This window comes from Doryrhamphus excisus, linkage group LG19 (genome assembly GCF_037039965.1).
Source record: "Doryrhamphus excisus strain RoL-2023G ecotype Guam linkage group LG19, RoL_Dexc_Guam_v1.1, whole genome shotgun sequence".
Classification (NCBI taxonomy): Eukaryota; Metazoa; Chordata; class Actinopteri; order Syngnathiformes; family Syngnathidae; genus Doryrhamphus; species Doryrhamphus excisus.
Genome location: NC_136375.1, coordinates 15479605 through 15503394, shown reverse-complemented (window position 1 = coordinate 15503394; position 23790 = coordinate 15479605). Strand labels below are relative to the sequence as shown.

The 23790-nt window shown below is 40.2% G+C and overlaps 1 protein-coding gene across 1 annotated transcript; it reads left to right on the top strand.

Annotated features, from left to right (window-relative positions):
• The first annotated feature begins 339 nt into the window (after nt 1-339).
• Nucleotides 340-6716, top strand: kcnk18 (potassium channel, subfamily K, member 18). Its single transcript, XM_058057588.2, has 3 exons — nt 340-1634; nt 1707-1853; nt 5359-6716. The coding sequence occupies exons 1-3, from the start codon at nt 1235-1237 to the stop codon at nt 6180-6182; spliced, it is 1371 nt and encodes a 456-aa protein (XP_057913571.2). The 5' UTR covers nt 340-1234; the 3' UTR covers nt 6183-6716.
• Nucleotides 6717-23790: the final 17074 nt, after the last annotated feature.

Here is a 23790-nt window from a genome sequence, read left to right as displayed (position 1 = left end):
TTAGCGCCGCGGATCGGCGGTTAGTTGGGCGGTTAGCGCCGCGGATCGGCGGTTAGTTGGGCGGTTAGCGCCGCGGATCGGCGGTTAGCGCGGCCGATCGGCGGTTAGCGCGGCGGATCGGCGGTTAGCGCGGCGGCTCGGCGGTTAGTTGGGCGGTTAGCGCCGCGGATCGGCGGTGAGCGTGGCGGATCGGCGGTTAGCGCGGCGGATCGGCGGTTAGTTGGGCGGTTAGCGCCGCGGATCGGCGGTGAGCGTGGCGGATCGGCGGTTAGCGCGGCGGATCGGCGGTTAGTTGGGCGGTTAGCGCGGCGGATCGGCGGTTAGCACGGCGGATCGGCGGTTAGCTCGGCGGATCAATGGTTAGCATAGTGACCACACAGATCAGATTTTTTGTCTTAGCTGCCCTTACATTCTCAACAGATTTAAAATTGTAAGATATTTTTCCCTTTTTTACGTAGAATTGATTTGATGTTTATTAGGGATTAGCCGTATAGTCTTTAAAAGGAGTATTGATTACGGATACGAGTATGAAATGAGTACACTTTGTCATCGTCTGTATTGGTGGAAATGCTGATTACGCTCCTGTACTGAGTTTACTTACGTTTACTTTGAATTGGCTAAGAAATAAAGGAGTACTCAGCAACCAAAAAAATAGGCAGAATAAGAAGATAGAGGAAAATGGCCGAGTAAAAGAACATATGTGTGAATGCTGAAAGGAAGCTTGGGGGGCGTGGCTCCACGGGGGTTTCCCCCGCCACCCCCTCCGACACCCACCCCAGACTAGAAACAGGCAGGTTGGAGGACAACCAGTCCCTGCTACTGGTGAAAGACCACACCATACAAGGGCAGATTGCCACCGGGGGCTACACAGCGGGCCCAATGCCGCCCCCAAGGCCGGGGAAAAAAAAGCCAGCACCCCATTCCAACTCCCTGGCTCGGGGAGGCATGAACGTCTGCTCCGTGGGGGGTGGGCAGCACGCACCCTTGTGTACCTACTCCATTGTTATTGTGACTGCTGGGGAGCATGAAAGTACCCCTCCCCACATGGCAATGACCTAGGATGACCTAATGAATGAGCAGACTCTAAATGGTACATGGGTATGAATGTGACTGCGATTGTCGCCCACCAGTCCAGGGTGTACCCTACCTTTTTTAAAAGTGGGTGTCCAAGTTGTCAGCGAGTGCCGTGTCATGCTCTTCCTGCACCACAAGCAAACAGTATACACTTAAGAACATGGTGCATATCCCCTGGGGGCGTCTGTGCTGTGTTAGAAGGCATGTGGAAGATGGAGTGTGTGTGTGTGTGTGTGTGTGTGTGTGCGTGAGCATACCCAGAGCACATTTGCATAGCATCAAGGCAAGCAGCTCGGCTGGGCAGCGGAGCAAAAGAAGAGGGCGACGGCGAAGGAGGGCCAAAATGAAGGAAGCAAAAAAAGTGTCGGAAGAGTCGAAGAAATGCAAAGCCCGGCTGTGGAGGCTGTTCCCTCACCTGATCTTGTGTCTGTCCCTGGTCTTGTACGCCGTGCTGGGAGCACTTTTGTTCCAGTACATCGAAGGAGGCATCACGTCCCCCACCAAGCTGGAATACCACAACTTCTTGGGACGCGTTATCTGGCGTGTCCAGAACCTTACCAGTACGTGGGCCGAATATTCCCAAATGCTACCCAATGCCCAAACCCTGAATGATGTATTGTCTTTCACTTCAGATAACTCGTCATACAGCCACCAAAATATTGTGGAGGAAGTGGAGCACACGATGCGAGATCAATTCAAGACCGTATGGCTCCAAGAACCCGACAAGTGGACCTTTGCTGGCTCCTTGTTCTTCTGCTGCACTGTCTTCACAACAGTTGGTAAGTGAGACCTGATGTCTTCCTCACTTGTTCATCAGCAAGGTAGTGGGGGGGGGGGTTCGCGGGTGCCGCACATTGCATACCAATACACTTTATGCCAATTTGGGCTGTCCCTCCGTTCAATTATTGCTCACTCGCTCCATCAGGGTTTTCAAAAATAAACACCGGATTTTCTGGACTATACATAAGTCGCACAAGACCAAAAATGCATCATTAGGTAGATAAAAACATACATAAGTCGCACTGGAGTATAAGTCGCACAAGGCCAAAAATACATAATTAGATAGAGAAAAAAACATACATAAGTCGCACTGATGTATAAGTCGCATTTTTTGCGGGTTTATTTACCGTATTTTCTGGAGTGTAAGTAGTACAAAGCCAAAAATGCATAATTAGGTAGAAAAAAAACATACATAAGTCGCACTGGAGTATAAGTCACATTTTTTGCGGGTTTATTTACCGTATTTTCTGGACTATAAGTCGCTCCGGAGTATAAGTCGCACAAGGCCAAAAATGCATAATTAGGTAGAAAGAAAACATACATAAGTCGCACTGGAGTATAAGTCGCATTTTTGCGGGTTTATTTACCGTATTTTCTGGAGTATAAGTAGTACAAAGCCAAAAATGCATAATTAGGTAGAAAAAAAACATACATAAGTCGCACTGGAGTATAAGTCGCATTTTTGCGAGTTTATTTACCGTATTTTCTGGACTATAAGTCGTTCTGGAGTATAAGTAGTACAAGGCCAAAAATGCATAATTAGGTAGAAAAAACATACATAAGTCGCACTGGAGTATAAGTCGCATTTTTTGCGGGTTTATTTACCGTATTTTCTGGACTATAAGTCGCTCCAGAATATAAGTCGCACAAGGCAAAAAATGCATAATTAGGTAGAAAAAAACATACATAAGTCGCACTGGAGTATAAGTCGCATTTTTGCGAGTTTATTTACCGTATTTTCTGGACTATAAGTCGTTCTGGAGTATAAGTAGTACAAAGCCAAAAATGCATAATTAGGTAGAAAAAAAAACATACATAAGTCGCACTGGAGTATAAGTCGCATTTTTTGCAGGTTTATTTACCGTATTTTCTGGACTAAGTCCTTCTGGAGTATAAGTAGTACAAGGCCAAAAATGCATAATTAGGTAGAAAAAAAACATACATAAGTCGCATTTTTTGCGGGTTTATTTATCGTATTTTCTGGACTATAAGTTACTCCAAAGTACATATAAGTAGCACAAGGCCAAAAATGCATCATTAGGTAGAAAAAAACATACATAAGTCGCATTGGAGTATAAGTCACATTTTTTGCGGGTTTATTTACCGTATTTTCTGGACTATAAGTCGCTCCAGAATATAAGTCGCACAAGGCCAAAAATGCATAATTAGGTAGAAAAAAACATACATAAGTCGCACTGGAGTATAAGTCGCATTTTTTGCAGGTTTATTTACCGTATTTTCTGGACTATAAGTCGTTCTGGAGTATAAGTAGTACAAAGCCAAAAATGCATAATTAGGTAGAAAAAAAAAACATACATAAGTTGCATTTTTTGCGGGTTTATTTATTGTATTTTCTGGACTATAAGTCGCTCCGGAGTAGAAAAAAAACATACATAAGTCACACTGGAGTATACACATGACATATAGTATGTACATATGCATCTACATTACAAAGAGTGGGGAATTCCATCTACAACTTCTCCGTCCAACGTCCATCCCGTCGTTCCACTGTGAATGCCATCCATGCCGGAATTAGTGCAGCTCAGCTCGTTAGAAGTCCCGTACTTAAATTCAACTAGTCGTTAAATTGAACTGAATGATTTGGTCCTTCTCGTTTTACCGTCTGCATGGAAAGTTGAGCAAGACGTGAGTCTGTTACGCTCGGTGTCAGCATGAGTGAAGCAGCAGGCTAATGGCTAATGGCTAGTGGCTAATGGCTAATGGCTAATGGAGACGGCAACAGGAAGCGCATGGCAGAAAGAGGAGATGAGAATGCTTTTACAGGCCCACAAAAAGCTTCTGAGTGCGTTGGAGGTTAGATGCTTATTGCGTCGGATGTCAACTTAATTCAGCTCTTCACAACCGACGTTTGTGCGGTCGCTGCTGCGCGACGCTGCACCATCGCAAAGTGCATCCTTCACCCCGTGGACGTCTAAAGTCAGCATTTATCCGCTGACAACGAGCGTTAGCATCTGCGTGAAGTCCTCAGTCTGACTCTTGGCTGACTCTGACGAACTCGTATCCACAAAATATGATAGCGTGCGTCGCTATGAATGTGTTCCGCTTCCGGAAACTGACGTCAGGTATTCTGCATTGAGTTTTAGGGATTATTGTGTCTGTCGTGATATAATTCAAACCTGCAATAAAAGCCTCTTGTCCCGCCTACTTCGGTACGGGACAAAAAAAAGTTAAATTAAAATATTTTTAAAATGTTAAAAATGTATTAAAAAAATGTTTTCAATTATATTAAAAAGGCAGGAAGTGAACAAATGTAACAGTTACAATAATAAATTATTAAAAAAAAAAATTATTAAAAAAACTAACTATATTAGGAAAGCAGGAAGTGAACAAATGTAACAGTTACTGATTGTAAAAATACCAGATGGATTGGACTGGATTAAATTAAATTAAATTAAAAAGGCAGGAAGTGAACAAATGTAACAGTTACAATAATAAATTATTAAAAAAAATTTTTTTTAACTATATTAGGAAAGCAGGAAGTGAACAAATGTAACAGTTACTGATTGTAAAAGTACCAGATGGATTGGACTGGATTAAATTAAATTAAAAAGGCAGGAAGTGAACAAATGTAACAGTTACAATAATAAATTATTTAATTTTTTTTTTTTAACTATATTAGGAAAGCAGGAAGTGAACAAATGTAACAGTTAAGGATTGTAAAAGTACCAGATGGATTGGACTGGATTAAATTAAATTAAATTAAAAAGGCAGGAAGTGAACAAATGTAACAGTTACAATAATAAATTATTCAAAAAAAATTATTAAAAAAAAAAAACTATACTAGGAAAGCAGGAAGTGAACAGTTAGTGATTGTAAAAGTACCAGATGGATTGGACTCGATTAAATTAAAAAGGCAGGAAGTGAACAAATGTAACAGTTACAATAATAAATTATTTTTTTAAAAATAAAAAAAAATATTAAAAATAACTATATTAGGAAAGCAGGAAGTGAACAAATGTAACAGTTACAATAATAAATTATTTTTTTAAAAATAAAAAAAAATTATTAAAAAAAAACTATATTAGGAAAGCAGGAAGTGAACAAATGTAAGAGTTAGTGATTGTAAAAGTACCAGATGGAGGGGTAGGATTTAATAAGCTTTGCTTCTTCCTACTCCTTTTGGACATGTGGAACTGGGAACTGATTATGTGATGCATTCAATTGTAATCTGATGCATGTTCAAATGAAATTAAACCATTAGCATTAGCATGACCATGACCATGACCATGACCAATACCATGACCATGACCATTTCCTTTGCAGGTTACGGCCACATCTACCCGGTGACCCTGTCCGGTAAAGTGGTGTGCGTGCTGTACGCCATGGTGGGCATCCCACTGATGCTTTTGGTCATTCTGGACGTTGGCGACTTCCTGGCTATGCTGATGTACAGAGCGTATGTCAGCATTCACGCCTTCTTCAAAGTTCTCCGCTCCCACACTTGGCCGTCACTGAGGGCCCGTATGAAAGCGAGGGATTCAAACCAGTGGACCGTAGAAGACGGCGTCACCGTTTTCAGCCGTGACGTGGTGGTCCGGGAACTGCTGGACATGCGGGAAGTGTTGCAGAGCCAAGTGGACGTGAAGCACAATTCCATGCAGCTCCAAAATAATAAAGACATCTTTGAGAAGATCCTCGCCAGGGAGAATCTACTTCGGAAGAGCCCCCTGCTGAGGAGCCTTTCCTGTCCGGAACTGAACCGCCTGCCGCCTCTTCCCACCGGATTTGCCATCTGGGATTTCACAGGGTTGGGGGATAGCATGGAACAGCTGAAGGTCCCGTTTGTGTTGATTCTTTTCATCGTCTTTGCTTACATTCTCCTCGGAGGTTTGATCATGCCCATTTGGGAGAAAGAGTTCAGAGGCTTTGATCCGTACTACTTTTGTTTCATCACCCTGACCACCATCGGTTTTGGAGACTTGGTGCCTCACCATCCCAAGTACTTCATGCTCACCTCGCTCTTCATCATCGCCGGGATGGCCATCATGTCCATGGCGTTTAAGCTGGGCCAGACGCGCATCGTGAGCTGCTACCGCAAGTGCATCAAGATCATCGGCAAGGGAAACGGCGACACGACCGCAGAGTGACAAAAGTGCCTTTTCCAAAGAAAACCAACATGGATGACATCTTTCTTGTTGACACTTTGCATGTTGACTGTAACCTCAGGGCATCCACTCATGAGTGGACCGTCGGGTTTCCACATCTCATCCAAACAACCTTCAATCAATTCCTCTATGCCAGGGGTCTCAAACACGCGGCCCTAGTTTGAGGCCCCGCTTTGATATGAAAGTTTAATGTTTGATATGGATGCTGTATGGTATCATGTACCCAGAAAAAATTATTACTACCTTTGATTAATGTTCATGTTAAAGGTTAAATAACTGTTAATAGTTATCCTCCCTATCCGTGTGGAAGTGGTAAGTTTTTGGCTATTTAAGTTGAAAGGAAATAACTTGAAGGCTACCGTTTAGGTCGCTAGCTCTCTAGTTTGCGAGTTAGCATGTGTCTCAAGACCCTGCAGTTGCGCAATATGTTGTAAATAAAAAGAGTATAAATGTGACTATAGTCGTGTTTTGTCATGTCTACAGGGCTCTAATAATGCTTTGTTCATTTTAATCTGAAAAAAATCATTTGTCTACCCGCCAACTATATGTGGTTTCTTAAGTTTTTATTATTATTATTATATTTATTTATTACTGATTGATTTTCTTTATTCTTGATTTATTTATTTTTCATCTTATTTTGTGTAGAAAAATAAAAAGTAAGATATATGAGAACAGTGGAATGTTTTATCAGAGCTTTTATTGTAGAAAATCGGAACAAAAGCAAAGTTTATAAATTTTTTTGTTTTTTAATAAATGCGTTTTTTTTTTTTTTTGGAGAACCTGATACGGCCCAGCCTCACCCAGACCCTAGCCCCAGTGGCCCCCAAGTAAATTGAGTTTGAGACCCCTGCTCTATGCCGACCGAGACTTGCCCGTCTGGGGATGCTGGATGCTCTTCCTGACGAATACTAATGATTACTAGTAGATGGTAAACTATAATTGTATAGTATAAAAAGTATTAACGTTTTTTTTTTTTTATTTAATAAAGATTTTAACATTTGGCTTTTCTGGAGCAAATTAATTGGAAAATTAATTTAAAAAATGACAGCAAATTAATTCAAAATTGGGAAAAACAACTTGGGTTAGAGACTGTTTCAGTTAGAGTCGGCCCTAACCAAGGTCTACTATAAACACACCCAGTCAGATACTTGATGATGAAGATGTGTGTGCGTGTTTGTACGACGGAGAGGGTGATGCGCTTACTGGGATATCATACTGGGATATGATACTGGGATACGCTTAAATTGTCGAGCATTTTTCATGTAGGAATGAGCTTCATTAATAATTTGGTGAATTTGAATTGTCATTTTTAAAACTCACAAATGATGTCAATTCATACATATACACATTAGCTTCCTGTGCTATTGTTTATTATTGTTAAATAACAATAATAACAATAAAACAAAATAATAAATAATAAAAAAAACCCATTAAACTACCAATCAATGAAGATGTTGACTGTATGCTGTTTTGTGCAATTGATACTTCCACCACATGATGGCACTGTTTCCACTCATGTTACAGTATACTAAATGTAATATATTACTCTAATGTAAGATACATATTACAAAAACAATGGTTAAAAAAAAAATCCTGAGAAATTAAAGTATATTGCATTTGAAAGGATGTGCATATATTTCATTACAATCATGGTTATTTTCATCTCAACAATAATATTGCCAATAATATTTTGTAGTTTGTGTGATGATGATATGCTAATATTGTGCTCGGTAAAAGTTAAATCCAGTCCTGTCAGTTTAGTCGGAAATAATGTGGTTAAGGCACGGCGGTCGTGTGGTTAGCGTGCAGACCTCACAGCTAGGAGACCAGGGTTCAATTCCACCCTCGGTTTGCATGTTCTCCCCGTGCATGCGTGGATTTTCTCCGGGTACTCCGGTTTCCTCCCACATTCCAAAAAACATGCTAGGTTAATTAGCCACTCCAAATTGTCCATAGGTATGAATGTGAGTGTGAATGGTTGTTTGTCTATATGTGCCCTGTGAATCATTTCTTGCCCTTGCATGTGATCCCAGGAGTACTTCACTGTACTTCGTAAACATCAGCTGTTTCCTGTTAGCCATGCAGTGACTCCAATTAACGGCCTTCTAACCCTTTTAAGTGTGACGCTGTTGCCCCCCCCCCCCCCAACCCCTCCCCCTCCCCCACACACACCGTAGCAAATCATATTATGATGAATTTCAGTCATGGGTTCTCTGCTCCGTGCATTTTCCCAACGTGTCCTCAATGTCGCCGCCATTTCAAGTCAATCATAAGATGTTGCTGATATTTCATATCCGCATATCGTGATGACAACATTGGCCACGGTCTTGGCCGCCCCCCCCCCCCTGAGAAAAATACCACAACATGCTTTTCTCTGCACCCCTCCCACTTTAATCACATTAGTTGTGTTTTGGTCAGTTGACTTCCATTTGAGAGCAGCAGGAGAAGGATGGACCTTGAAGTATCATATAATAGTATTGTACAATTATTACAAGTATTTTGTACAAAAAAAATAGTATTGTACAATAACAACTTTGGATTGCACTGTATACTTCTCAATGTTTACATGCATCATCAATAATTACACGCATTTTCTACGTTTTACACCTTCTAAGACTTTGTCCGATTAGGAAATCCTAAAATACACGCAGTACAACGCAACAAATTACTACACGTTCAAGTCAGAAATCACACTATCATCATTTCTACTTTTTAGCTCGTTATTTCGATTTATCTCATCATTTCGACTTTTATCTCGTTATTTCGACTTTCATCTGAGAATTTTGACTTTATATCACATTATTATGACTTTCTATCTCAGAATTTGGACTTTTTTATCTCAAAATTTACACTTTTTATCTCGTTATTTCAACTTTTTATCTCAGAATTTTGACTTTTTATAATTATTATGGCTTTCTATCTCAAAATTTAGACTTTCTATCTCAGAATTTTGACTTTTATCTCGTTATTTCGACTTTCATCTCAGAATTTTGCCTTTATATCACATTATTATGACTCTATCTCAGAATTTGGACTTTTTTATCTCAAAATGTACACTTTTTATGTCATTATTTCAACTTTTTATCTTATTTGAACTTTCCATCTCATAATTTTGACTTTTTATCTCAAAATTTCGACATTTATCTCATTATTACGACTTTCTATCTCAGAATTTTGACTTTCTCAAACTTTCAACTTTTTATCTCATAATTTTGACTTTTTATCATTATTATGGCTTTCTATCTCAAAATTTAGACTTTCTATCTCAGAATTTTGACTTTTATCTCGTTATTTCGACTTTCATCTCAGAATTTTGACTTTATATCACATTATTATGACTCTATCTCAGAATTTGGACTTTTTTTATCTCAAAATGTACACTTTTTATCTCATTATTTCAACTTTTTATCTCAGAATTTTGACTTTTTATAATTATTATGGCTTTCTATCTCAAAATTTAGACTTTCTATCTCAGAATTTTGACTTTTATCTCGTTATTTCGACTTTCATCTCAGAATTTTGACTTTATATCACATTATTATGACTCTATCTCAGAATTTGGACTTTTTTATCTCAAAATGTACACTTTTTATGTCATTATTTCAACTTTTTATCTTATTTGAACTTTCCATCTCATAATTTTGACTTTCTATCTCAAAATTTCGACATTTATCTCATTATTACGACTTTCTATCTCAGAATTTTGACTTTCTCAAACTTTCAACTTTTTATCTCATAATTTCGACTTTTTATCATTATTATGGCTTTCTATCTCAAAATTTAGACTTTCTATCTCAGAATTTTGACTTTTATCTCGTTATTTCGACTTTCATCTCGGAATTTTGACTTTATATCACATTATTATGACTTTCTATCTCAGAATTTGGACTTTTTTATCTCAAAATTTACACTTTTTATCTCATTATTTCAACTTTTTATCTTATTTGAACTTTTCATCTCATAATTTTGACTTTTTATCACAAAATTTCGACATTTATCTCATTATTACGACTTTCTATCTCAGAATTTTGACTTTCTTATCTCAAACTTTCAACTTTTTATCTCATAATTTCGACTTTTTATCTCACAATTTCGACTTTTTATCATTATTATGGCTTTCTATCTCAAAATTTAGACTTTCTATCTCAGAATTTTGACTTCATCTCGTTATTTCGACTTTCATCTCGGAATTTTGACTTTATATCACATTATTATGACTTTCTATCTCAGAATTTGGACTTTTTTATCTCAAAATTTACACTTTTTATCTCATTATTTCAACTTTTTATCTTATTTGAACTTTTCATCTCATAATTTTGACTTTTTATCACAAAATTTCGACATTTATCTCATTATTACGACTTTCTATCTCAGAATTTTGACTTTCTTATCTCAAACTTTCAACTTTTTATCTCATAATTTCGACTTTTTATCTCACAATTTCGACTTTTTATCATTATTATGGCTTTCTATCTCAAAATTTAGACTTTCTATCTCAGAATTTTGACTTCATCTCGTTATTTCGACTTTCATCTCGGAATTTTGACTTTATATCACATTATTATGACTTTCTATCTCAGAATTTTGACTTTCTTATCTCAAACTTTCAACTTTTTATCTCATAATTTCGACTTTTTTATCTCAATTTCAACTTTGTATCATTATTATGGCTTTCTATCTCAAAATTTAGACTTTCTATCTCAGAATTTTGACTTTGTCTCGTTATTTCGACTTTTTATCTCAGAATTTCTCATTTCTCATTGTTTCAAATTTTTTCGACTTTCTATTCCAGAATTTCAACTTTTTATCTCATTATTTTGACTTTTTATCTCATTATTTCCATTTTCTATCTCAGAATTTCAACTTTCTATCTCAGAATTTTGACTTTATCTCGTTATTTCGACTTTTTATCTCAGAATTTCGACTATCATTTCTCATTGTTTCAAATTTTTTCGACTTTCTATTCCAGAATTTCAACTTTTTATCTCATTATTTTGACTTTTTATCTCATTTCCATTTTCTATCTCAGAATTTCAACTTTCTATCTCATAATTTTGACTTTACTTCAAAATTTTTACTTTCTTATCTCAAAATTTCAACTTTATCTCAAGATTTAGACTTTTTATCTCATTATGACTTTCTATCTCAGAATTTCTTATCGTTATTCCGTCTTTCTATCTCATAATTTCCACTTTCTATTTCAGAATTTCGACTATCATTTCTCATTATTTCAAATTTTTTCGACTTTCTATCCCAGAATTTCAACTTTTTATCTCATTATTTTGACTTTTTATCTCAGAATTTTCGACTTTTTATCTCATTTTGACTTTTTATCTCAGAATTTTGACTTTTTATCTCATTATTTTGACTTTCTATCTCAGAATTTCAACTTTTTAAGTCATTATTTCGACATGAGTCATGAGTGCCCCTCGTCCTCACTCATGGCCGTGGAGAGACTGTGTCGGTGCAACCGGAGCACAAATAAACTGGTTAACTGGTCAGACTAACAGCAGATGCAATCCAAATCATTTGTGAGCGCAGCCAATCAACATCTAAGGAGGCCTCGTGTTGACATCTCGCGGACGTTGAATGGCGTCGGATGACGAGGACGTTTGCATTGGCAATCGTGTGCCTCCTCTCCTCGCTTTGATTCCAAACGTACGAAACGGGGAATCAACTTCAATGCCAGCAGAGGAGCGTGATACAGGCTCATTAGCTTCATGTGACCCCTGCAGTTAGTGTGTGTGTGTGTGTGTGTGTGTGTGAGTGGGGGGGGCGAGGGGGTGTGATGTCCAAAAGGACTTGTCCACATCCAAGCTGCTCCACTTGAGTCCTGTTCTCACCGCAGCCAGGAGGAGCTGCCGCCCCCAAGGGAATCTGTTAGGAGGAGAACTTCAACCTTGTTTTGGTTGTTTGGAACAGGCGGGGGGGCGGGGGGGGGGGTGATTGAACCTCTGACGGAGGATGGGAGACACGCAGTCAGCACCGAGGGAGAGCGCCCAGGATACCGTTGCCGCTGCAATGGATGATGTGCGACGACGCAGTGAGGAGGTACTTTCCGGGGCATTGAACGCAACTTGTAAATATGTAAATACGCTAAGAAGATATTCGTCTTTTTTTTCTTTCCAAACTTATATATTATTATAATATTATTATTATATTACTTATATCCAAACTTAATGAAGTCATATTTTGACTTCATTCCCATAATATTTTCACTTTTCCCACAACCTAATTTTCCAGATATTACAACTTTATTTTGTTTTTCATATTACAGCAGAAAAATGTTGAATATTTTTTTCTTTAATAGTTCAAATTTATACAACTAAAATGTTACTTTTTCTTGTTAGATTACTAATTATTTTGACTTCATTTTTGGATGGTTTATTTTTCCATTTCTGCTGTCATTTTTTGTGTTTGGTTAAATCATATTTTTGTAGTAAGACGATGAAAAAAAATTGGCCCCCGGTGGCATAGCTTCCAAAGCATTGTGAGCACAAACCATAGGGGGCGCCACCTGATTAACCAATGCCTTCATTTACACACTAAAAAGAATGGAAACCCGTTTCTCCACTGAAAAAAATATCCTAATGGTAAATCAAAATTAGCAGATTAAAAAGTCGAAATTTTGAGATAAGAAAGTCAAAATTATGATTTTTCTCTCAGAATTTTGACTTTCTTATCTTGTTATTTCGACTTTCTGTCTCAGAATTTCGATTTTTTGTCTCATTATTTCAACTTTCTGTCTCGTTATTTCGACTTTCTGTCTCGTTTTTTCGACTTTCTGTCTCGTTTTTTCGACTTTCTGTCTCGTTTTTTCGACTTTCTGTCTCGTTATTTGGACTTTCTGTCTCGTTATTTGGACTTTCTGTCTCGTTATTTCGACTTTCTGTCTCGTTATTTCGACTTTCTGTCTCGTTTTTCGACTTTCTGTCTCGTTTTTTCGACTTTCTGTCTCGTTTTTTCGACTTTCTGTCTCGTTTTTTCGACTTTCTGTCTCGTTTTTTCGACTTTCTGTCTCGTTTTTTCGACTTTCTGTCTCGTTTTTTCGACTTTCTGTCTCGTTTTTTCGACTTTCTGTCTCGTTTTTTCGACTTTCTGTCTCGTTTTTTCGACTTTCTGTCTCGTTATTTCGACTTTCTGTCTCGTTATTTCGACTTTCTGTCTCGTTTTTTCGACTTTCTGTCTCGTTTTTTCGACTTTCTGTCTCGTTTTTTCGACTTTCTGTCTCGTTTTTTCGACTTTCTGTCTCGTTTTTCGACTTTCTGTCTCGTTATTTCGACTTTCTGTCTCGTTATTTCGACTTTCTGTCTCGTTATTTCGACTTTCTGTCTCGTTATTTCGACTTTCTGTCTCGTTATTTCGACTTTCTGTCTCGTTATTTCGACTTTCTGTCTCGTTATTTCGACTTTCTGTCTCGTTATTTCGACTTTCTGTCTCGTTATTTCGACTTTCTGTCTCGTTATTTCGACTTTCTGTCTCGTTATTTCGACTTTCTGTCTCGTTATTTCGACTTTTTGTCTCGTTATTTCGACTTTTTGTCTCGTTATTTCGACTTTTTGTCTCGTTATTTCGACTTTTTGTCTCGTTATTTCGACTTTTTGTCTCGTTATTTCGACTTTCTGTCTCGTTATTTCGACTTTCTGTCTCGTTATTTCGACTTTCTGTCTCGTTTTTTCAACTTTCTGTCTCGTTTTTTCAACTTTCTGTCTCGTTTTCGACTTTCTGTCTCGTTTTCGACTTTCTGTCTCGTTTTTTCGACTTTCTGTCTCGTTTTTTTCAACTTTCTGTCTCGTTTTTTTCTCAGAATTTCAACTTTTTATCTCATTATTTTGACTATCTTGTTACTTCGACTTTCTGTCTCAGAATTTCGACTTTTTGTCTCATTATTTGGACTTTCTATCTCGTTATTTCGACTATCTATCTTGTTTCGACTTTGTCTCAGAATTTTGACTTTTCATCTCATTATTTTGACTTTCTTTCTCGTTATTTCGACTATCTATCTTGTTATTTCGACTTTCTGTCTCAGAATTTTGACTTTTTGTTTCATTATTTCGACTTTCTATCTTGTTATTTCGACTATCTTGTTATTGCGACTTTCTGTCTCAGAATTTCGACTTTTTGTCTCATTATTTCAACTTTTTGTCGCATTATTTCGACTTTCTATCTCGTTATTTCAACTATCTATCTTGTTATTTTGACTTTCTGTCTGAGAATTTTGACTTTTTGTCATTATTTCAACTTTCTATCTCATTATTTTGACTATTTATCTTATTTCAACTTTCTCTCTCGTTATTTGGACTTTCTGTCTCAGAATTTCAACTTTCTGTCTCATTATTTCAACTTTTTATCTCATTATTTCGACTTTCTTTCTCGTTATTTCGACTATCTATCTTGTTACTTCGACTTTCTGTCTCAGAATTTCAACTTTTTGTTTCGTTATTTCGACTATCTTGTTATTGCGACTTTCTATCTCAGAATTCTGACTTTTTATGTCATGATTTCAACTTACCATTGGGATAATTCATTTTTTCAGAGGCGGAAATGGGGTTCTACCTTGTTTAATATTTGGTATGGAGAAGTGAACGAGGTATCAAATGAAAGTTCGAGTCGGGCTTTATCAGATAGAATTACTAAGACTTGATTTTACAAAAGGTAAAAATGTAGTAACATTGCTACAAAGTATCAGACACAAGGCAGCAAGCGGCTCACGGAAAGACAAGACGTGAAACTACAAGCACGAAGATGGCAGTTGGATGTTTTCCACTTCAATAAAGGACTTGATTTTAGGATCAACGGGATGTATTTTCTATTGTTCTCATATTTTCATCCACATGATGGATTTTCATTGCAGCTCCTCAAAAGCAACAGAGGAGAACCAGACGGGCCGTCAGTGGGAGCTGATGGCTTCCGTGAGGACGACATCCCCCCTTCACAAGGTACTAGAGCGCCTATTCCTTGATTCCCAACCAATAAATCCTTGTGTGATGGAATTCTACTTCCTTCTCAGAGTCAGCCATCCTTTCCCAAGCGGAGGAGGTTCTGCAAAAGCCTCCTAAAGAGGCGGACGACATCACGGCGACCGAATCAAGCAAAAAAGCCAACCAGAAAGCGGACGGTGAAGCGGAAGAAAAGCATCCCGACATCAGCGAGAGCTTTAAGAATTTCTTCAGCAAATTTGTCTTGATGTTCACATTGAAGCGAACCTCAAGTGACCACGCCGAGATAAGAAACGTCCCGGAAACCAACACAGAAGAAGCCGAGGCCGAGGACGCTTCTGACAAAACTGAACAAACTCCGACACAGAAAAGTGATTCAACATGTCCACCCCGAAGAGAAACAGAGGGAACGCTAAAGGACATTGAGACCAAAGAAGCACACGAACCCAGCGTTGACCATGAACGGACACACTTGGACACCATGTCCGATCAGTGCCCGGCATCGAGCACCCAAGACGACGTATCCGTATCTCCAATTAAAAGATTTTTCACAACAGGATTCTTTTCCGGAATTCAGAAAAAGAGTTTGTCAGAGGAAGACGAGAACAGTACCAGGGATCTGGTTCAAGGGGAAGCCAAGAACACCGAAGTCCACGATGGTCCATGCACTGATGCTAAAATGTCGACAGAAAATGTTGTAGCCGATTCTCCGAATAAACTCTTGATGAAACAAAACAAAAAAAATAACGATGTGAAACCGTCTGAAGAATATAAAACACGACCACAAAAGGAGTTGGACCAGGTTTTCTCCTCGACGGATTTGCCAATGAATCCTAAAAATGTAAGTCTTCCAGAATTGACCGAGGCGGAAAAGGAAGAGAGTGCATGGGCGACCTTTAAGAAACTCCTATCTCCAAAGAAGCATTCCAACCAGTCCCGCTTAAACAACAAGGACACAGAAACCTTGATCCCAAAGGAGGAGATACAACCCAGCCTGGAAGAGACCGAAAGCCGCAGAGATTCCACAGTTTCCTGGGATGCTGAATCTGGAAGAAGTCTCAGACCGTCAGACTCAGATGAAGAAACACCTTGGACTGATCACGTGGATAAATTCAGCAACGGTGTGGAAGCAACAGAAATCAATCCGGACAAAGGTGAGATTCCAGCCTCTGCCCACATTCAAGCCGGAATCCCCGCAGACGGGAATGGAGAGTCTCCATGGAATGTCTTGAAAAGACTCCTAAGCCCAAAAAGGAAACCGGTAAGTCATGATAGTCCTGAAAACTCCTTGTGTTCAGCAAATATTTTACACGGACACAAAAAAAGAAAGTCAGTCACAAAGGAAGTCCAGGAAGAACCTGAAACTGAAGCGGATCAGGACCTGATTCTTGGCGACTTCCAATTTGACACAGTTGAAACGGATGTTAAAGCCAAAGAGACAGATGTCGAGAGTCAAATACCCAATGAACCCAACCAAGACATCCTTGACCAGGCCGCAGAACCAGAGCCACCTTTGGATGACCTGCTGACCGTAGACCCCAAAGTCCAATATGTTTCAGAAAACGAGGCCCAAGTCCCTGATGAACTTTCAAAGTTCATCAGCAAACAACTCAGCGACATTCCCGAGGAAAGCGAGATGACAAAGACCATGGCCACTGCAGCATCAGCCCCCCAAGAACTTTCCAGAGACGTCCCCGCAGCAGAAGATATGATATCTGACACCTTTCCTCCACCAGAGCCTGAAACTGAGATGATCTCAGTACTGTCCCGGATATCAGAGTCTTCAAAAACATCAGGCGACATGACACCGGTTCCTGCTGAATCAGAAGATCTTCTCATGGTTGAAACCATCTCCACGACACCGGAAGTGGTTCCATTGATCAGTTCTGCCTCTGATCAAATACTTGAACTGCTTGTCCACAAAGTGGAAGCCTGCTCCACAGAAACCACCAATCAGAATCCAAACGAGGACTTTGTCGCCACAAAAATGAAAGTCGAAGAAGCGACAGAGGCTGACCCGTCCCGGCCTTCAAAACCTCTAAACCGGGTGGACAGTTGCAATGAGGTCCGTGATCATGAGGACTACCTGAGTGACGTCAGCAGATCTTCAGATTTGTTATCCGAAAGTACAGAAATGATCACAAATAATCTCGACATCGTTGGAACTCAAACCGAAGCCTCCATTTTGGCAAGTCCAGAAGGTGAATACAAAGAAGAAGAACTTGACCAGGATACGCCATCTTTGCTGAAGTCTATTAATCAACCGGAATTTGAGGACCTCGCTCCTGCGTTGGACGAGGAGCTGCAAAGATCAGCAGAATTAGAAGACGACACAAAAGATACTGAAGAAAAAACCAAACAGGAAACAGCTCCTAGCGCTAAACCAAATGAACCAGGCGCGGAACAAGACGCTCTACTGGATGTTAGCCAGCTAGTTGAAGTCACAGGAGCATCAGAAGAGCATCTTTCAGAAGCATTAACAGAGGAACCAGAGCCACCAACAGAACTTTCAGAACTGGAAGTTCACAAGGATTCTTTTGCCGATTGTGAACGTTCAGAAAAAGTTCATGAGGAACTGATTGCAGTTGAAAATGAAAACAATGAAGATGCAGAAGACGATGCTGAAATGTCAGATTGCACCCCTGAAGGAAGAACTGTTCCAGGTGAGGAGACTGCACCAGTGACAAAAACAAATGCCGCACCAGACGACCAAGACCAGCAAACAGTGAATGCATCCAAAAATCAAATAAGTCAAGAGATCGAGCCGGCAGAAGATGTGGAAGCAACGACAGAAACAGAAGCCCTCCAGGAGGACACCATGCCACTACCTGAAGACAACATCGAAGTCGAAGACACAGACACCAAAGAGCCTGGATTTGAACTTATTCAGGAACTAAATGTTTTAGGAGAACCACAATTTGAGTCAGGCGAAGTTGATGTCCAAGCCTTTGACAACAAAGTAGTACCAGAAGATATTCTTGTAGGAGAACATTTGACTGAAGAATCCAAAGAGCCTGAATTTGAACTTATTCAGGATCTAAATGTTTTAGGAGAACCACAATTTGAGTCAGGCGAAGTTGATGTCCAAGCCATTGACAACAAAGTAGTACCAGAAGATATTCTTGTAGGAGAACATTTGACTGAAGAATCCAAAGAGCCTGAATTTCAACTTATTCAGGATCTAAATATTTTAGGAGAACCACAATTAGAGTCAGGCGAAGTTGATGTCCAAGCCATTGACAACAAAGTAGTACCAGAAGATATTCTTGTAGAAGAACATTTGAGTGAAGAATCCAAAGAGCCTGAATTTGAACTTATTCAGGAACTAAATGTTTTAGGAGAACCACAATTTGAGTCAGGCGAAGTTGATGTCCAAGCCTTTGACAACAAAGTAGTACCAGAAGATATTCTTGTAGGAGAACATTTGACTGAAGAATCCAAAGAGCCTGAATTTGAACTTATTCAGGATCTAAATATTTTAGGAGAACCACAATTAGAGTCAGGCGAAGTTGATGTCCAAGCCTTTGACAACAAAGTAGTACCAGAAGATATTCTTGTAGGAGAACATTTGACTGAAGAATCCAAAGAGCCTGAAACCAAACCTGAGCCAAAAGAAGACCATCAAACAGCGGATGAAAAACCGGTGTCCGAAGGTACACTTGTGGAAGACACTGTGAAAGGTGAAGTCCAAAACAGAAATTTGCCTCTGTCCGAGTTCGGCGTTACGCTTATAAAGGAAGACGAGGACGTAATTGAAGGCGTAAAAGACCCAGACAAATCTGATGACGAGATAGAATCAAACGGCAATCATTCCCACAATGCAATGGCTGAAGAATTCAAAGAGGAAACAGGACCTATTGTGGAAAAGGATGCATCCAAAAACGATCAAGCAGGATCAAGACACGCAGAATCAGATGAAATCAACATCAAATTACTTAAATCCGAAGAAGCCATCTTTGCAGAAGAAACAAAGACAGAAGAACCCAAAAAAGAGGAAGAGGTTGAACCTGAAAGTGAAGACCAGAAGGCGGTGTCTGTCGTCAAAACTGAACTTGGACCAGAACGAGTTCATACGGGAGAGGAAGAAGAAATATCAGATGACATCGAGAAGACTTTACCAGTGAGAGAAATGAATGTCGAAGCAGAGACCCAAGATCAGGAAGCAGTGAATGCATCCAAAAAAGATACGGAGCGGCCAGAAGATGCGGAAGTAAGAGAGTTCCAACCAGATGATGCAAATGTCCAAGCAATGGAATCAGAGGAAAAAACAGTATTTTCCAAAGAAACATTAAGAGAAGACCTCAGTGAGGACACTGCACAGCTCGATGAAGACAACGTTGAGGTAGAAATCAAAGACACCAAAGCAGCAGATCCATATGAAGTTCAACTTATCCGTGAAAAAGTGGAATTAAACGCAGCACAGGAAACAAAATTCCAATCAGATGAGGTTGACGTCCAAACACTTGACGACAAATCAGAAGACATTCTTTCCGAAAAACATGTGACTGAAGAACCCAAAGAGGAGACTGAAACTAAAGTTGAGCCAGAGGAAGACCACCATGAATCCCAGACTAATCTTGCTAAAGAGGTAGAAGTAGCAGAAGTTGAAAGGAACGAAGAAACATCAGAAGGCGAGTTTGCAGAAGAAACTGTGAAAGTTGAAGTCAAAGACAGAACTCTGACCGAGTTCAGTGTGGAGCTCATGAAGGACAAGAAGAACGTGGAGGATGCAGCTACAATTCAGCTTATTCCAGAACACAAAGTAACTGAAGCCGTGGAAGACACACATGAAGTCCACGAACCTTTCACTCAAGACAAAGAAGTATCAGACGACCCTCAACCGGAGAAGACAATGGCAGTAGAACTACAGGAGATGGGGCCTCTGGTAGAAGAAGATGCATCTGAAGCCCAATCAACACAGTCAGACTCCGATGAAATCACTGTCCGGTTACTTAAATCTGAAGAAGCAAAGTTAGAAAAACCCAAAGAGGAGCAAGTTCCTCCGACTGCCAATGTTGAAGACCAGAAAGCAGCGGTTGAAGCCCAAACTGAACTTGCACAAGGGCAAGCTGTTGCAGAAGAGGATGAAGAAATATCAGAACGTTCTTCTAACCACGACGGAAGTGTTCCGATTGAGGGAACTGTGCCTGGGACAGAAAATAATGTCCAACCAGAAGACCAAGACAAAGCAGCAGTGGAAATTTTAAAATCGGAGAAAGTCGATGTGCTTAAATCCGAAGAAATATCAGATGATGTTCTTGCCATGGAAAATACGATAGGTCAAATCAAAGAGGAACTTGAACCTCCACCTGAAGACAGTCCAGTGCCAGAGAGCATTGATGAGGCAGCAGTAAATCCAAACAGAACTGTCCCCGAATCAAAGGAAAACAAGGTCCAATCAGTGCAAAGAGATGTTACGGCAGAAGGTACTCTGGGAGAGAAGACTTTGTCTGGACAAGAAGCAACCACCGAGAACAAACCTGAGGAGACGTTGCTAGAAGAAACTCTGACTGCCTTTCATGAAGTGGAGGCTCAAAAAACAGATACTGACATTGATGACTTCAGATCAGAAGAATTCCACACACCAGAAATCACAGAGGAATTGGACGCATTTGCAGCTGAACATGTATCTCCGGACAAAGGAGAAACAAGTTCCGCTCAGATATTTGAACATGTTGTTTACGAAGTCATTCCAACATCTTGTGGAGATCTTGACGCCTTGCGCCTGAATGATGTGGGAACCAGAACAGAGGACGAAGAAGGTGATCTTAGAAAAGCAGAGTTGAGGACCAGAGCGAATGAACATGCTTTAGTTACGCAAGTAACAACGTGCCACCTTAAAGACGTCTCTGCTTCAGTTGAAAAAACATCAGCGGAACAAGAACAAGTCATAAGCACGTTCATAAATGAGTCCGAGAAAACAAAAACCGTAACGGAAACCCAGCGGCAACAGGCAGGCAACGAGGTCGTGATGATGCATTTGCCAGCGACCCTGATCAAGGGTAATCCCGGAATTCCAGCACAAGTGGTCGACGTTAACCCGATCACAAAAGACGACCAAGAAGTCACCAATGTGTGTCACGGAAGTGTTGAGGAACTTGAAAATGTTTCAGCAGTTTTGGAAGTTGAGGAAGTATCCAACGAGGAAAATGTGCCGATCCTTCAAGAGGTTCATGAACATGCGAAGAGAACATTACCAGAATCTGGTAATGTCTCAGATGAAGAGGTTTTCAAAAAAGAACCAGACAAAGTGAAGATTTTGGCAGAAGCGCCTCAAGAGGATACCCCACAAAGTTTCGATGTTTCCGTGCAAGGGGAAAAAAACAAGGATTACGTGGAAAAAACTGAAACGAGGACAGAGGACGCAACATTCCCATCGGTAGACGTACCTGCAAATAACGCTAATATGGACACCACTGCAGCAGGAACCTTCCAAAACCAAACACTATCACTCAGTCATCTTGGAGTAGCCACAAATCTTTCTTTGTCCGAGCAGGAAAAAACACTATCTTCCATAAAAACCACAACAAGGCAAAACGAAGAAGAACCACTAGTTGCGGAAGTGGTAGTTGATAGTCACAAAGACTTGGAAATGGCTGAAGAATGTGAACCAGTAGAGGAAGAACCCTTATCTCAGATAGATACAGCTGATGTAACACACAAAGTGGTCCAAGTCCCAGGAGCAGTATCCGAAGTAGTTGGTATCCAACAACAGAAAGAGGAAACTGAGGACATTGCACAGCACCCAGTAGCAGAAAAAACATTAACCCAGATGGATCATTCTGATAGCCAAGAAGAAAAACAGATAACAGACGTTGTTCTTCTGGCCGAAGTATTCGAAAAGCCCTCATCCCAAGTAGACACAGTTCAAACTGAACATCCAGAAGTAACCCGTGGAGGCGTTCAGGCATCAGTCGTGGAAGAAACCCTATCCCAGAAGACTGAGCCAATAAATCCAGATCCGGTTGATAACCAAAAAAAAGTATCCATGGAAGTTGTTCAGATCCCGGCACCAGAAGCGCCCCATGTAGACACAAGTGTTAGTTCTAAACAAGCAAAGCTAACTGAAATTAGCGTTGAGCAAGCAAAAGAACGTTTATCTCAAATGGGAAGTCTTTGTGCCACAGGTGCAGAAGACTTCCTGTCAGAACCACAACCAGATACAGATTTAAATGAGGTTGGCTTCCAGGCACCAGGAACTGAAGAGCAGACAAAACTACCTAAGGAAGACGCTCCGGGAACATACACAGAGGAGCCTTTAGCCCAAATGACCAAGCTAACTGAGAAAGCTGTTCACACCCAAGACCTGGAGAAGTCCTTAGCCCCAAGCGAAAAAGACACGGTACTACCTGAACAGGTACCAGAAGCAGGAGAGGCCATACCACAAACCGATGGCAATATTCATGAACAGGCAAAGAAACCTGACAAGGCTGTTCAGATGCCAGAAACCGAAGAGTCCGTACTGGTAAATGACCCGGCAGACAGACAGAAACCAGCACAAACCGAGGAACATGTTCAGGAACCAGAACCAGAAAAACCCAGGTCAAAAACAGATTATGCCAATACCCATAAAGAGACATACAAACCAGAGGAAGCTGTTCAGGCCGCAGAAACTGAAGAGTCCTCATATGCAAAAGACCCAGCAGACAGCCAGAAACAGACAGCGCTAATGGACGAACATGCTCGGGTACCAGAAGCAGAAGAGTCCATGTTAAAAACAGATTCAGTCAACATTTATGAAAAGGCACCACAACCCGAAGAATGTGTTCGGGCAAAACAAACTGAAGAGTATTTATCCCAGACAGAGCTCACCAAGGAACATGTCCAGGAACCCAAAGTAGGAAAGGTTCTATCTGGAACAGTTCCATTTGAGAGCCACAAAGAGAAAGTGCTCACAAAGGAACATGTGAAGGCACTACAAGCAGATGAATCCATGGCCGAAGAAAGTCCATTGAACCAGGCACAAACAAAACTATCGAAAGAACTATCTGGAGAACCACAAGCAGAGGAGTCCTCATGCCAAATAAAACCAATACAGAGCCAAAAACTGGAACATGACGTAGAGGAATCCTTATCCAAAACAGACGCAGTTGACAGTCAAAAACAGACCGTGCTACTGCAGGGATGTTCCCAGGACCCAGAACTCGAGGAATCTTTATCCCAAACATATACAATTGAGAGTCACCTACAGGTGGAACTCGCTGAGGAACACGTTCTGAAACAAGAAGAAGATAAGCCCTTATCCTTAACAGATTCGGTTGAGAGGGAGAAAGAGTCAGAACATGTCATGGAACGAGAAGAGGCCATCTTCAAAACAGATCCACTTGACAGCTACAAAAAGACAGAACAGCAGCAGGAACTCGGTCAGGAACGGCAAGTCCAAGCAGACATAGTTGAGGAGAAACAGGCTGAGCTATGTGAGAAACCTGTTCAGCCTGTATTGCAAAAAAAGCCATCACAGAACGAGAAACAAACAGAGAAACCAGAACCGGTCGAGGTCTATGAACAGACAGAGCTACCTGAAGTTGGTGTCCATGTGAAAGAGAGCTCAAAACCTGATAAAACAGAAACCAAATATCCTCCAGTCCAGATGGTTTCTGCCATGAAACCACCAGAAACCATACAACCGGTAGAAGAAACCACATCCACGC